Source organism: Mixophyes fleayi, chromosome 10, assembly GCF_038048845.1.
Source record: "Mixophyes fleayi isolate aMixFle1 chromosome 10, aMixFle1.hap1, whole genome shotgun sequence".
NCBI classification, from domain to species: domain Eukaryota; kingdom Metazoa; phylum Chordata; class Amphibia; order Anura; family Limnodynastidae; genus Mixophyes; species Mixophyes fleayi.
Window position 1 is genome coordinate 7,381,513 of NC_134411.1, and position 15,696 is coordinate 7,397,208.

Below are 15,696 nucleotides of genomic sequence, written 5' to 3' on the forward strand. Positions count from 1 at the left end.
GCAGCTAGGTGTTTATTTACATTAGAGCATAGCAACCAATCAATTCCTTTTCATACACATATAAATGCTTGAATGGTTGCTATGTTCTAGTAAAAATTTGCACAAAATGCAATGTTGGCAAATAGTCCTTAGACTTTTGTTTAATATTCAGTGCCCATTGAATGAGTTTTAATATTATCAAGCTACTGTGAACATGATTTAAAAACCTTTACACAGAGGTACTGACATTGCTGAAAGTTGCAAATTTGGACTAAAACCATAGCCATCAATCAGCAATTAGGCTTTATTTGTCTTGTTTAAGTTAGACAATGAAAGCATATGTCTGATTGGGCAGATTTGCACCTTTTGTGAATCGTTAGTAAATAACTCTCATTACCAGCAATTTATACTTTGTAGGATCTTGACTTGAATGTTACAAAGCTACTGCATGAAGACCGTGCTGCCATAGTATTGTCTGCCTTAATATAAACACCTGATGCTTAGAAGTCAGTCCGGGGATATTTTATAATAATTATTGGGTTTTAAATGACTAAAAGTTTTCAACCCGCAATAGCTCAGAGAGACCTGAAAATTTATAGGCATGTGGCTTTTTTGGTTTCCTTCTTCGTTTTGGCCATCAAAGTGGCACTTGCTATTGCTTTCAAGCACTATATTTTCCTGACCTGGTACCACTCAGCACATAAGCTTCTACAGACATCACCCAACTATAGTCCAATATTAAATGTCTCAGAGGTGTCATCCAGTTCAAAATTCTCCAAGCAATTTGGCCTGGAGAATGAACATTGGGAAGGGTGGTAGGGTCTTATGTGTGTGGTATACTGCACCACCCAACCTATGCGCCTGTTTTTTAATTGGATTGTCTACTGCCATTGTAGTAGTAGTAATGCTCGTTCGGCAGGACTGTCTGATTACCATAATGTCATTTTAGCTGGCTGAATGACTGGATGGTGTTTTGCTTTTTCAGCTTCATCCACCTTCGTAGGTGAACTGTAGGCATGTTCGCTGATGGGATAATTGGTGATAGATATATAGGGAGACAGATATATTTTTATTATTTTATCCATTACATTGCATCTGATTGTAATGATATTTTTGGCTTCTCACAAATTGCACAGTTTGTATTAGTTGAAAAAGACCCAATTGGCTGATGTGTCGGACTTGTCCCACCAACAGGATTTGGGGAAATTATCAGCACTGTCTTCTGGCCTTTTCTTCAAAAGTCTTCAGCTGTTTTTCAATTTGCCTCAGATCTATTTAAAAATAGTATCTCTCTGGCTTTATCCACTAAAGAGATGTTCAACAGCTTCTCTATTAACGTGGGTCTATAAGTATGCTGATTCCATCCATTTTCACCAAAGACAATGGACGTAGACCACTTGGTATATTTACTAAACTGCGGTTTGAAATAGTGCAGATGTTGCCTATAGCAACCAATCAGATTCTAGCTGTCATTTTGTAGAGTGCACTAAATAAATGACAGCTAGAATCTGGTTCGTTGCTATAGGCAACATCTCCACTTTTTCAAACCCGCAGTTTAGTAAATCTAGCCCCAAGTATTCCCTGTTATAAAATCAATGCAGGTGCAGATCATGTGTTAAGCACCTTGGCGTATCAGGATCCCTCAATTACGCCCACATTTAAATATATTTATTGTACATCATCATACTGTGTACCCCATGACTGTCTCTTCCTTTACCAACATCTATGCACCTTCACTTCATCATCTTATGTTCTAAACATCTCCATTAATATTAATAACCCCCTAAAGGAACCTACTGAGATTTTGTTAAATAGCCTTGTCCCTTGGACCTCAATTATCATGATATGACTTCTCCTAGATTGAAAAAAAATGAATCAGGAAGAGATCTACACAGTCATTGTGGCCACCAAGAACATTTAGAACCTAAGAATGAATGTTTTTTGTAATTAATATTAAGTGCCAAATGTTCATGGTGCTGTACACAATGGAAAATCATAATGCAAACAAATCAAACATACATATGAAGAAATGGTTTACAGCCTAAGGGGAATGGGGATAATTGAAACGTAAGAGGACAATAGGATATAGAGGAAAATTTAGGTCAGGCTCTTCTCCAGGGATAAGAAAGTATCTATCAAGCAGGTGTAGAACCTGTAGATTACTTGTAAGGAAGAGATTGCATTGTATTTTCAAAGATGAGAAAAGAATTGAGTAACAGAGAAATTTCAAGAATCTGATGGGGTTCACGGATAAGTCAAAATGTTGTGGAGTGAGGTAAATACATACTTGCCAACTCTCCCGGAATGTCCGGGAGACTCCTGCATTTTGCGAGAGACTCCCGGGTGAGTGTGGCAATCTCCCGAATTCTGCCCACTTCACTAGGAAGTGGGGCACTTCCTAGTGAAGTGGGCAGAATTCGGGAGATTGCCACACGCCGCGATTCCCGGTGAATCGCGGCGTTTGGCCCCGCCCCCGCTGTCAAATGACGCGATTTGCGTCATGACATCACAGGGGGCGGAGCCGAAATGACGCGATTTCGGCCGCCCCGCCCCCTCACGCCCACCTCCACTGTCTGGCTCCCGGAAGGGAGCTGAAGAAAGTAGGTAAGTATGGGTAAACAATCCTGTGTTGAATCTTGGTGTGGGTCCAGCTCTTCTGTTATTCCACTGTTGAACTCCATGGGGGTATATTTACTAAACTGCGGGTTTGAAAAAGTGGAGATGTTGCCTATAGCAACCAATCATATTTACTTAACTAATAATTACCTTGTTTGAATAAATAACCAATATATTATAATGTTAATTTATAATTTATGTTAATACAGTAATAGCTGCCCTTTATATACGTGTAAGTATTCATGAGTATTATGGAATACGTGGACAACACATTGTACGGCCAGACGCACTTCCTGGGCTTGGCTTTTGAATGATCACATGAGCCTGCATCAGCCCACAGAATTTCACATGAGAGGCAGTAGCAGGAACTAAGAGGCAGGAAGGGGCTCAGGTTTGTAAATTATATTTTCAAGAATAATGTGTATGTTAATAACCATAAATTGTTACATATATACATTTTAACATAGATGTGCAGGCATTATATATACACACACTGTATTCAGTCCTTATTACATTCAGTTCTCCTTTAACATTTTGAGTGTAACCTTAATTGATCAAACCTTATCTGTCATATCGGTAGTTAATTTGGGGTTATCTAATCTGGCCTGCTACCCGCTCTTGCTATATTGAGTTTTCTACAGCTGCTCTATGGAAAAATAAGCATTATTGTGTTTTTAGCCATGTTTTTAAATAGTTGCCGCAGTTTGCAAAGTTGATGCCGCATTATCCACAGCCGTGGCAGCCACAGTGATATGATGGTGGACTAAATCCCAATCCTCTTTCAGTCCAGTGGAAATTGCCTTTTCATAAGCATCTGCAAGGCCTGGAAAAGTGACTACAGAGGAACTCCGTGATGCCCAGATCACATGGCTGCAGGAAAGAATGAGAATCACATGTTAACTGCATGTACAGCACTTTGGTTGTGCAGCTAGTTTTAGATAATTGCAATAAAACCTAAATATTTAGCAATCAAAACAAATGTAAGATAGTGTTGTTTTGTACTGTTAGTCTTCCATTTTCCTCATTAGTTAAGATTACCCCACATTAAGCATAATGTTGATAGTTTGTTCATTATTGACTAAATTGCTTATATGTCTCTCTCATGGTGGGTGCAAGCCTTGGGGGCTTCTAAACAGTGCCCCTACCTCATTTGGAAGTGTTCCCCCCTTCCCATGGGCGTTCTGCCATCACCCTTGCTACTTCTTATCCGAGCAGGTTGGAGGTGGGGCGGCAGTCTTTTCTCCTCAGACTAGGAGCGTGGCACTTGGCTATGATGTGTGTGTAAAGTTGGGATGTCATAGCCAAGTGCCACACTTCCAACTTAACAATGACAACGAGCCACAGCAACAGACGGCTCCTTCATGTCAGTGATCGGTGCTTTGGGAGAATTAAAACACTGAATGAGTGACATTACACCACTTATTCAGGGGATGATTCTTTAAGAAACGTAAATGCTGATACTTGACATATTTTACGTTAAATTGCATTGCACATGCCCAGAAACTGACTATACGCCAGTGAGCACAAACACATCCAATTAATATTCGAATGCAAAAGACACTTCCGACAGCCTACGATTTCATGAGCGGAACGGAGGGTGTAGTTAATGTACAGCAAGGGCGTGCCAAGCTCCAGCGTACGCAGCAGAGTTCAATTTCAATCTATGGGCATCTCTAAGGTACGTGTTTTTCAGTTGTATCACTTGAACCAGCTACAGGGCAGGTGTAAGTGCTGACTGATAGTGATGACTGTGTATACATGCTAAACCATGGGTTTGTAATCAAGAGCATCTGTAAACATGCATTTTATGTACAGTAGACATTAAAAAACACCATGAAAAATATTTTAGTGGGGGGGGGAGTGAGAAAAAAAATGTTTTTTTGTTTTTAATGATTTTCCATTAATGACATTATTATTATTATTATTATTAACAGGTTGACGATAATTGGGTTTTTTTGCTGTGCATTTTTTTTGAGAATTTGTATTGAACATCAGCACTGTGTTTTGTATGTCTTGAAATGGCCAGTGCCATATAGACAGAGCGTACCTAGACCCGCTCCAAGGACAGTGGAATGCGGGGAGTTTGACTGGAGCGGTACACCTGTCAAACCGTAACGCTGGTGTCCTAAGGCAAACTCATGGAGGACCGAAACCTCTCATGGAGCATGAGACATTTCTTCAGATCTGCTTGTAGTTGAATACAGACGTGCGTATGGCTGATTTACGTGCGTTTAAATCAAACTTCCAATACGTTCATTTTGCACTCCTGTATGAATCAGGCCCTCAGTGTTTTAGATGGCCCCGAGCCATTGGTCAAATAGGTTTGATTAATGATATTGCCAACCCTGATCACTCTGTAGTCTTTGTAATCAGGAGCAGTCTCTTATCGGTGATTGGCTGAGTGATATAAGAGGCCGCTCCTGATTGGCTGCCTGCTATTTAGTCAGTGAGCTCACCAGAGATTTACTTATTTTGCATGGGGTGCTCCTTGTGTGCTGTTTGTTTCATCCATCAGGTTTTATTTATTTATTTATTTTTTTCATTCCCCATATGGATTATGTTGAATCAAAAAAAGTTTTCCGGTAAGCATTTATTGGGGACCTAACATAAGATTTCAAATTATGGGGGCAATAAAAATTTAATTATTGTCATATTAATCAATATAGGTCGCATTTAATTATTTACTTATATGAAGGGGACACTACTTGGCATTGAGCTGGTCGTCTCTGGGCTTTAATAAAATGGGAAGGTTTTTGTTTTGTTTTATTTATCATTATTTTTACAGTTCTGCCAGACAGGATACCTAAAACAGCATCTTGTCTGTTATAAAACAAAAAAAAGGGGGGGGGGGGGTCTAATACTAAAAAGTGGTGGATTGCAATAAAGTTTTGCAAACTGCCGCTTAGTAAATGGGATGGTTTGTATACATGCCAGGTCTAATTGTGATTGCAGGTTTGAGACATGACATGTTTGATGCACTTTGGTGTGTGGTTTGACCTTTAGTAAATTGCAAAACTACTTTATATATCTACCCCTGAATGTAAGATTAATTCAGATTCTATAGTGTTAATAGAGTCATAGCAGGTAACAGTATCTGTATTACAATTAATACCTGTCCAATCGTAATCTAGTGGATAGACATAACATTTAATCAATATAGCAGTCAGAACAAACACTGGAGCATTCTTATATCATCAGCCATATAAAGGGTGTAAGAATACTGTTTTCTATCGTGCTCATCACAGTCTCAAAAACTTAATCACCAAAATGTATTTCTCCCTGGCTAGGGCTTGTTCACAAAACCAGTACAGGATAATTTGTTCTGTACATGCTCTGTATTATGGATGTCTAATTCAGTGAATCCGTTACAGGATTATAGGCATTATACTATTTCTGTTTAGCTATATGTCTGACTCCTGGACAAATAAATCAAGATTATAGATTTCCTCTGAAAAAAAAAAAAAAAAAAAAGACGTGATCTTTTGGGGAAACCGAGGACACTCAAACGTTGTTCCTGTTGAGCCACCATACAATTACAGGATCATAACACTTCTGAATGTTCATTGTTTAGATTACTTGTATATGTAATTTTATATTAGTGTGTATTTATATCCACTATATTGTGCTATATATGTTTGAAAATCAGGACTGATCTATTTTTACATCACTGAATGTGGTTTGCACATGTTCGTAAAACAGTATACCTGTAGTAAAGTTTATCCGGGAATGCATAATGATTAATGAAGGCCCGCTCCAGCAGCATTAACTGGTCATTGATCATCCGAACTCTAAGAGGCCTGGAGAGAAACATATTTAATAACCAATATGATCTCACAGTATACACCATATAATGATATCAGTTATACACAGCAACAGACCTTAAACCGTACACATTTCACAGAAAGCTGACATTTTGGGGCTTTTATGACAACTGTGGCCAATTGCCCAATCTTGGGTCTATTAAAACTATACTATACTTCAAAAGGTTTCTTATTGCCCAGATATATTTCCAATTGATTTTGCATTATTATGTATGTACTAGCATTTTAGTTAAATTGTAGTCTCCATATGTGATGAAGCACAGCCAAGGCAGGGAAATGGGACAAGTAGCATTCCAAAAAAAAGTAGCGTTCTGCATCTAACAAAGCAAATCGGTTTGGCCAAACAATGATTTCTAATGCCAGATCTTTATACATACATTTTAGATACATTAAAAACACATGTTAAAGTTATAATTAAAGCGCCAGTGTGTTTGTAGCCTTAAGTAGACTCCAGTCCTATGGGTGCAGGATCAGCAGTCCTTTACATAAAACTACAATGGTTGTTTATGAAGGTAATCTTGTGGGGGTTTTTTGTAAGAGATGTGACAACAACCAACAATAGATGCAGCAGCTTGGTCAAATGATCCTATCTGGCAGCATAGACCAACTTGTCTTTATCCTAGGACTAGAATAATTCTTTGCTAATGTAACATTGTTGATGAAGTTGAAAAAACAAAAAGACACCAGTCCATCAGGTTTAACCTATTTTGGATCTCCTGTGATCCCCCACTTATAATGGATATTGATCCAGATAAAGCAACTATCAATCTGTTTTAATCGGGAAAAATCCCTTCTGACCAATATTGCAGTCCTATTTTTCTACTACAATCTTTCATTTGAATTAACTGTCATAACCCTGGATACGCTTTTCCGCTAAAAATTTGTCTAACCCTTTCTTAAACATATCAATTCCATATCTTGACTGCCCTTACTGTAAAGAACCCCTTCCTTTGCTGGTTGTGAAACTTCCTCTCCTCTAACCTTAGGGGGTGATTGCGTGTCCTGTGTACAGTGTTCCGGGTAAATAATTCCCATTAACATTCTCTGTATTGACCCTTAATGCATTTGTACATAGTAATCATATCCCCTCTTAGACGCCTCTTTTCTAAAGTAAACCTGCCTAAACTGGCTAACCTTTCCTCATAACTTAATGGCTCCGTACCCTTTATCAGTTTTGTTACCCTTCTCTGTACTTTTTTATAAAAAAAGACATTTTGTAACTAGAGAGTGGTGCCCAAAACTGTACTCCGTATTCAAGATGAGGTCTTACCAATGATTTATATAGTGGCAAAATTACAACAGTCTTCCCTTGCATTTATTGGCCCATGCAACTACTGCTTGACATTGAGCAGTATTGCTAAGTCTATAAGTCTCCAAGAGCACTCCCAAATCCTTTTCCATTATGGATTCCCCTAAATTTATCCCATTTAATTTATAGATTACGTGCTTGATTTTGATCCCTATGTGCATTACCTTATGTTTATCCATGTTAAACTTCATCTTCCATTTGCCAGTTAATTCAAGTCCCTTTGCAGAGAAACTATATCTTGCTCTGATTTTATATTACAAAGTTTAGTGTCATCAGCAAAAGTGGAAAAACTTTGCTCTCTAAACCATCACCAATCTCATTAATAAATATATATAAAAGGAGTGGCCCCAGCACAGAACCTTGAGGTACACCACTTAAAACTTTTGACCAATTAGAAAATGTTCCATTTATCACAACTCTCCGTTCCCTATTCTCCAGCCAGTTTTCAACCCAAGTACAAATGTTGTTTCCTAGACCCAGTTCCCTTATTTAGTAAACTAACCTCTTGTGTGGCACTGTATCAAAGGCCTTTGCAATATCTAAGTAGACCACATCTACTGTACTGCCTTGGTCTAACTTCCTTGCAGAAACTAATTAGATTAGTTTGGCATGACCTATCCCTTACAAAATCCATGCTGATTACAACTAATAATCTTATTGCGCACCAAGTAATCCTGAATAACATCCCTTAATATACCTTTCAGTAGTTTCCCCACTATTGATGTCCGGTTTAAAGGTCTATAATTCCCTGGTTGTGATCTCATTCCCTTTTTAAACAACGACACCACATTTGCTACAATCCTTTGATACTGAGCCAGATGAAATTGAATCTATGAATAGCGTTGTAACTATTTCTGAGTTTAGCTCCATAAGATCCCTTGGGTGTATGCCATCTGAACCTGGAGCTTTATTTATCTTCATTTTATTTAGTCGCATTTGGACTTCTTCCTTTGTCAGGCAAGTATTAATTAATGGTATGGTTGTGTTTATATTTTTATGTATTATTCCTAACATTTGTTACTCTCTAGTAAATACTGAAGAAAAAGTGTTTAATACCTCTGCTATTTTCTTATTAGCATTAATCAATCTACCCATCTCACTATATTGTCTTTTCTAATCTTTTTGCAATTTATATTCTTAAACTTTTAGGGTTTGTCTTTCTTTTTTGTGACTTTATAAATGAAAGATTAACATGTTTTATTTATATATATATATATATATATATATATATATACACATATGTTACATCTCTCTGATTTATCAGGATGTGGGTACATGTAACAATTTGTTACACTAGTTTGTACATTTGTGTCATGATTGTGGCATAGTCAGGAGTTAATAAAATAAGATAGTTATAATTATTCACTCCACCAGATAGGGATTATTGCTACACTGTGACAGTCATGTGTACCAGTAACCCAAGGTTAAACTATGATGATATCTCCACTAGCAGACAGCTCAGTGTAAGTGTCCTTTCACCTAGCTGAGTTGTTTATATTTTACAAAGGTCTAGAATCTAGCCACAAGATACAGATCAGCAAGTCACCTAGGTTTATGTCCCAGCTCCACAGATGCAATAAGATTTTAGATCTCTTTGAAATCACAATAGGATACTGGCTCTAAACTGCAGTATGGTTTATATACAAACTAATATCATCAAATCAATACTTTTATAAATTCATATTTGAGAGAGCCACTGTATGTATTTTTAATCAGGGAATGCGATATATGAAATATATGGACTATACTTATCAGTCTAATATGGAACATAGTGAAATAACATCTTCCTAAAACGTTTAAGTAGTGAGATGGGTGAATTGATAAATGATACTAAGGAAAATGCAGAGGTATTAAACACTTTAATTTCTTCAGTATTTACTAGAAGAACAAATGATAGGAGTAATACATAAAAATGGAAATTAAACTATACCATTAATTAATACTTGGTTGTCAGAGGAAGAAGTCCAAAGGTGACTGAAGAATATTAAGATAAATAAAGCAACAGGTCCAGATGGCATACACCCAAGGGTCCTTATGGAGCTAAACTCGGAAATAGCTATACCGCTATTCTTAATTTTCAGAGATTCAATCTCATCAGGCTCAGTACCAAGGGATTGGCGAATAGCAGATGTGGTGCCGTTGTTTACAAAGGGGACGAGATCACAACCAGGAAATTATAGACCTGTAAGCCTGACATCAATAGTGGGGAAACTACTGGAAGGTATTTTAAGCGATAGTATTCAGGATCACTTGGTGCGCAATAAATTTATTAGTGGGAATCAGCAAGGATTTGTGAGGGATAGGTCATGTCAAACTAATCAAATTAGTGTCTACGAGGAAGTTAGTGGGAACTTAGACCAGGGCAGCACAGTAGATGTGGTCTACTTAGATTTTGCAAAGGCCTTTGATACAGTGCCACACAAGCGGTTGGTTTACAAAATAAGGGAACTGGGTCTAGGAATCAACATTTGTACTTCGAACGAAAACTGGTTAGAGAATAGGGAACAGAGAGTTGTGATAAATGGAACATTTTCTAATTGGTCAAAAGTCTTAAGTGGAGTACCTCAAGGTTCCGGGCTGGGGCCACTCCTTTTTAATACATTTATTAATAACCTTGGTGATGGTTTAGAGCGTAAAGTTTCTATTTTTGCAGATAACACTAATCTCTGTAAGGTAATAAAATCAGAGCAAGATGTAGCTTCTCTACAGAGGGACTTAAATAAACTGGAGGATTGGGCGCCCAAATGGAATATGAGGTTTAACATAGATAAATGTAAGGTTTTGCATTTAGGGATCAAAAACAAGAACGCAATCTATAGATTAAATGGAATTAATTTAGGAGAATCTACAATGGAAAAGGATTTGGGAGTGCTCGTAGACAGTAGACTTAGCAATAGTGCTCAATGTCAAGCAGCAGCTGCAAGGGCAAATAAAGTATTGGCATCATCATAATCACCATTTATTTATATAGCGCCACTGATTTCACAGCATGCATAAAAAGGAGCATAGATGCAAGAGAAGATAGTGTAATTTTGCCACTGTATAAATCGTTGGTAAGACCTCATCTTGAATATGGAGTACAGTTCTGGCCACCACTTTATAAAAAAGATAATTTGGAACTAGAAAGGGTTCAGAAAAGGGCGTCAAAACTGATAAAGGGTATGGAGTCATTAAGTTATGAGGAAAGGTTAGCCAGTTTAGGCAGGTTTACTTTAGAAAAGAGGCGTCTAAGTGGAGATATGATTACTATGTACAAATACATTAAGGGTCAATACAGAGAACTTTCATGGGAACTTTTTACCCCAAGGACTATACACAGGACACGCGGTCACCCCCTAAGGTTAGAGGAGAGGAAATTTCACAACCTGCAAAGGAAGGGGTTCTTTACAGTAAGGGCAGTCAAGATATGGAATTCATTGCCAGGGAAGGTTGTGATGGCAGATTCAATAGATATGTTTAAGAAAGGGTTAGACAAATTTTTTGCGGAAAAGTGTATCCAGGGATACGACCGTTAATTAAAATGAAGGATACTGGATATAGGGTAAAAATAGGACTGCAATATAGGGTCTGGGGGGATTTTCACAATTGAAACAGATTGGTGGTTGCTTACTCTGGATCAATTTCAAATATAAGTGCAGAATCGCAGAAGATCCAAAATAGGTTGAACTTGATGGACTGGTGTCTTTTTTTCAACCTCATCAACTATGTTACTATGTTTATATTTCATAAGGATATCCTGTATTTGTGTGTAAATTTTGTTGATTGGACTTAATATATTTCTAAGATGTCCTTGTGAAAAGATACTTCATTTGTAGCATTCCCGACTAAAGTGTGTTAGAACAAAAGCTGTCATAGAACAGCTTTATCATACACACAGACTTTTTTTAGTGACCTCAGAGTGTAGAGGGTTTGTGGGCAGCAGAGAATGTTTAATATCTCTTCATCATGTAAAATTCCATTTAATGTTCAGTCTTTGTGTTCTTAAAAAAATTCATGTTCCAGATTAGCTTGGTTGTTATAAATGCTACATTTAACACCGATAAATATTTGGGTTATAGTAACTCAGAATAATTTAAGGTAATGTATTTAAAGATAGGTCAGGGAGTAACTGAAGACTTTGACAAAGTGTCAGCTTAGTGTGAGATATTTTTGGGGAGTGTAATCATTTTTAGACACACCAGCTGGTTTTGTATTGATTAATCCACTCTTAAAAACATGTTACGCAAGCTCAAGTGAGTCTTGTCATGACCATATTAATGAATTTAGAGGAAATTAATGTGCAAATTGATTACAGGGATGAAAATGTACAACGTGATATAGAGTTGTGAGGGGGTGCGTTCTAACCCAACCTTGAAATACAGTTTTAAAAATAAAGCTAGCGAGTACGTGTGTTGAGCTTGCGAGAGAATGCTGTATTTTCCCTGCAAGCAAAAAAATGTTTTACTTCGGTTTTCTTGACTGCAAATTCTGCTCTCGGGCAAAATTGGCCCCTAACTCTAGATCAACCCCTATATCTGAAAGCCCAAAAAGTAGAACATGGACCTCATTTAGAGTTGGTCATGCATCCATTTTTGTAGCATAAATATACACATTTCAGTGCTGCATGAGCTCCAAAATGCATGAATATATATATATAGATTTGTGTGTATCCTAGACTTGCGGCCTCTTACTTCTGGAGAGGTGAAGGGGGACAGACAAGCATTAGCCTGTAGCATGCCCCTTGTAGATGCAACCTAATGAGACTTGGAAGTGCTTTCCTACACTAGTCACTGGTACTGGTTGAGTGGCTATTAACCTTCCCTGTCATTTGAAGACCACTGTGGTAACAGAGTTGCCACTCCAGAGTCCCAATTTTTTTATTACCATAACCCCCCACTGCCCAAACCCTCAGAGCAAGATCACTCCTTCCACAGAAGCTATAGCCTGTGCTGAAGAGACTGGGTCTGGTTCACATTGTAACTGGGGACCCAGCACTGTGGGTTTCCCTGTTCTAGTTAACCCAGCCTCATCTATGGAGCCTGGTGTTGGTCATCACTTTTGCAGAGGGAACCAGCACTGCTTTGTCTCCTTGCTTTAGTGAGGGCCAGCCAAGGCTTTATAGTGCTAGATATAGATCATGGGGTGGTCGGGCACATTTATAAAAATATATATATTATATTTTTTTTTGTTTTTTCTTTAAAACAAAATAAGGTAAAAAGCAGTTATCTTTAACTTCTTCCCCAGGTTATTGAAACAGCTTAGCCAAGGAAGAAGGAAGAAGTTGTAAAGTAAACCAAACTTACATCTTCTTTGCATCTTTCAGCTCTTTAATTGTATTGCTGAGCTCCTCAGAATATCGCTTGTATCTGTCCACAGCATTCTTCAGTGGCGCTGAAACACAGAACATTTGTGTTAATTATCAGCTGTTTCATTAAGCTAAACTAGGATGTCTCGCATCCACTCTTCGTCACTGCCAGTAGGTCATTAAGAGTGGGGATAATTACTGTTCTAGTGACATAGTTATTTAGCTATACATGTTTAATATTAGATACAAGACCACAGCTCAGAAACCTTGTGGGTAGACAGATATAAACATAGTGATCTTGAAGTACTCGGACCTAGAACAAAAACTTTTGATGGGGTTCGGGATGATTTAGTGATAAGCAGTGTGTGTTCACATTACCCAAAGAGATCTGTCTTGCTGTAAGCGCGGCATTAAAGTTTGTTTCAGCAGCGCTGTAATAACTATCCAGTGTTTCTCCATAATCTCTTGGTCCTAGTGGGAGGATGAGACTGTCCGCAAGTCGCAGAAGGACATTTCCAGCTGTACGGGCTACTGCCTGGTGACTGGTGAATCCTAAAAAGAAATAGAAAAGGCTGGAGCCTCATTGGAAGTAAATGGGAAATTTGTGATTATGATTCATTATATAATACAGGTACAGGTTATCTGGAAAACCTGGGGCTTAAAGTTTTCTGGATGCTGTTTTGTTCTGTAATTTAGTCCAACTTGCCTAAAATATATTAAATTATATTTAAAAATGACCCAAATTGCCGCTGCTATTCCTCTCCTAACTATATTGTTTGTTTATCAGCATTCCTGTTAAATGAAGCACTTGATGATAATGTCTGTGTTTGACATTATCCTCAAACAGCTACAATTATTGCCTTTGTTTTATTTTTCCAAACTTTCTTGATAATGGTATTCCCGGATGAAGAATCTCATACCGGTATATGGGATAAAGGGTATATGAGATAATATACCCTGACAAGCCATAAGAATATTACATGTCACTATAAAGCCCTGTGAAGAATAGAACTTCATAACCTGTAATTTAGTGGAATGTTTTTATGCAGTGTCATTCAGTGATATGAAGTAAAACTTTGAAAGGTCATGCCTGGCAACTTTAAATGTTATATCTTGGCTATCTGATTAGAACAGTGTTATGTACTGGAATTATAGGTGTAATATATTCCCAATTTTGAGTATTTCATTTTCTATTAAAGAACCAACTTAGAAACCTTGGCTACATATTATTGGCCTAATTTATATAGCACAGAATGGCCAAGGTGCAGCATTGGTGGCATTTCGATTTGCTCACGTGCACCTAGATTTCCTTCATAGAATATAGATTGTGTGAAGCAAGATGGTGACATTTGTGTCTGCTCATAGGGGGACTGGGTGGAGTGAGGCCGTTCTGTGCCAAGTATGGAGTAGGCACTCCAGTCAGCCCAGCATTTCTGAGAATCACAAAAACATGAGTCAATCACTTTGCTTTGCAAAGTGAAAATCAAAGATAAAAGGTGGAGAGGGAGCGTTTCAGGAGTGTGCGAAGGGGCACAGCCGTCTACACGCCACAAAAGGACTCAACTTTAGTATCATCTCTGAGCAGGTGGAAATTTTATTTCATCCTAAACTTTTAATGGGATTCATTTTGCATCTTCCAGTTGTACTTTGTTGGGAAAGCACATTTTTAGGCTCACTTTGCCCAAACACATTAAAGGGCCACATTGTCACTATCATTAATTTAAACCATAAATGAGGCTAAAGCAAGCAATATTTTAGGAGAAAAACAAATGCTTTCTTTAATAAAAAGGGCGCTTCTAAAGTAGTAGGAGGTCGGACTTTGATGTGATGCTTACACTTTTGCACAGTGTATATTATTATTAATTATTATCTTTATAAGGTGCCACAAAGGGTCCGCAGCGTACATAGAGCATAGGTAAAAAGAAGTTGGCATACAGAGCAGTACAAATAACAGAAGCAAAGTGCAATTAAAATCAATTGAGCTGCAAATAAGTGCATGAGGAAAAGAGGTACAGAACAAAGAGAAAATAGGAAGGGGATGGAGGAGGGGTGGGGAGTGAACTAAGGCAGGCTGAGCCTGTGTCCCTCTGTATAGGTGCAACTAACGGGATCAGGGCAACGATGGAGATGCAAAAGTAAAGGCAAATACGGCTGGGGAGCTCAAAAGCAAGGTACACAGGAGGAGGAGGACAAGAGGATAGAGGACGCTGCTCAAGGGAGCTTACAATCTAAATCAGGCCTGTCCAACCTGCGGCCCTCCAGATGTTGTGAAACTACAAGTCCCAGCATGCCCTTCCAGCTATCAACTGCTTGTGTACCGGCAAAGCATGCTGGGGCTTGTAGTTTCACCACATCTGGAGGGCCGCAGGTTGGACAGGCCTGATCTAAATGTTCATATATTTCAGTAGTCGTGCACCTTGAAGTGTGCTGGGCAGAATAAGTGCAAAACGAAAGCATTCAGCGCGCTTCATAAATACTATCTTCTGTTCCTGGTACTTTAAACACATTATGATTGATAACCCTGAGACACCCACAATAGTGGAGACATATTACTTTGAGCCCTACGGCAACAATTCTAAAGCTCCCTCTCACCTACTTTATTTAGAATTAGTAAGAATGTTTAGGAAAAGATTTGGGGCTATATTTGTACACGTTTTACACACTATACGAACACCTGCTCTATTAGA

At 38.2% G+C, this 15,696-nt stretch overlaps 1 protein-coding gene across 1 annotated transcript in view; it reads right to left on the reverse strand.

Moving 5' to 3' along the window:
• Positions 1-2,451: 2,451 nt before the first annotated feature.
• The window catches only part of NAALADL1 (N-acetylated alpha-linked acidic dipeptidase like 1), a 53,934-nt gene continuing 40,689 nt past the window's right edge, over positions 2,452-15,696 (reverse strand). The window contains exons 17-20 of the mRNA XM_075187797.1: positions 13,388-13,561; positions 13,008-13,095; positions 6,300-6,392; positions 2,452-3,465 (exon numbers count right to left, since the gene is read on the reverse strand). Coding sequence (XP_075043898.1) covers positions 3,282-3,465; positions 6,300-6,392; positions 13,008-13,095; positions 13,388-13,561 — 539 coding nt within the window. The 3' untranslated portion in view covers positions 2,452-3,281. The remainder of the gene's footprint in view (positions 3,466-6,299; positions 6,393-13,007; positions 13,096-13,387; positions 13,562-15,696) is intronic.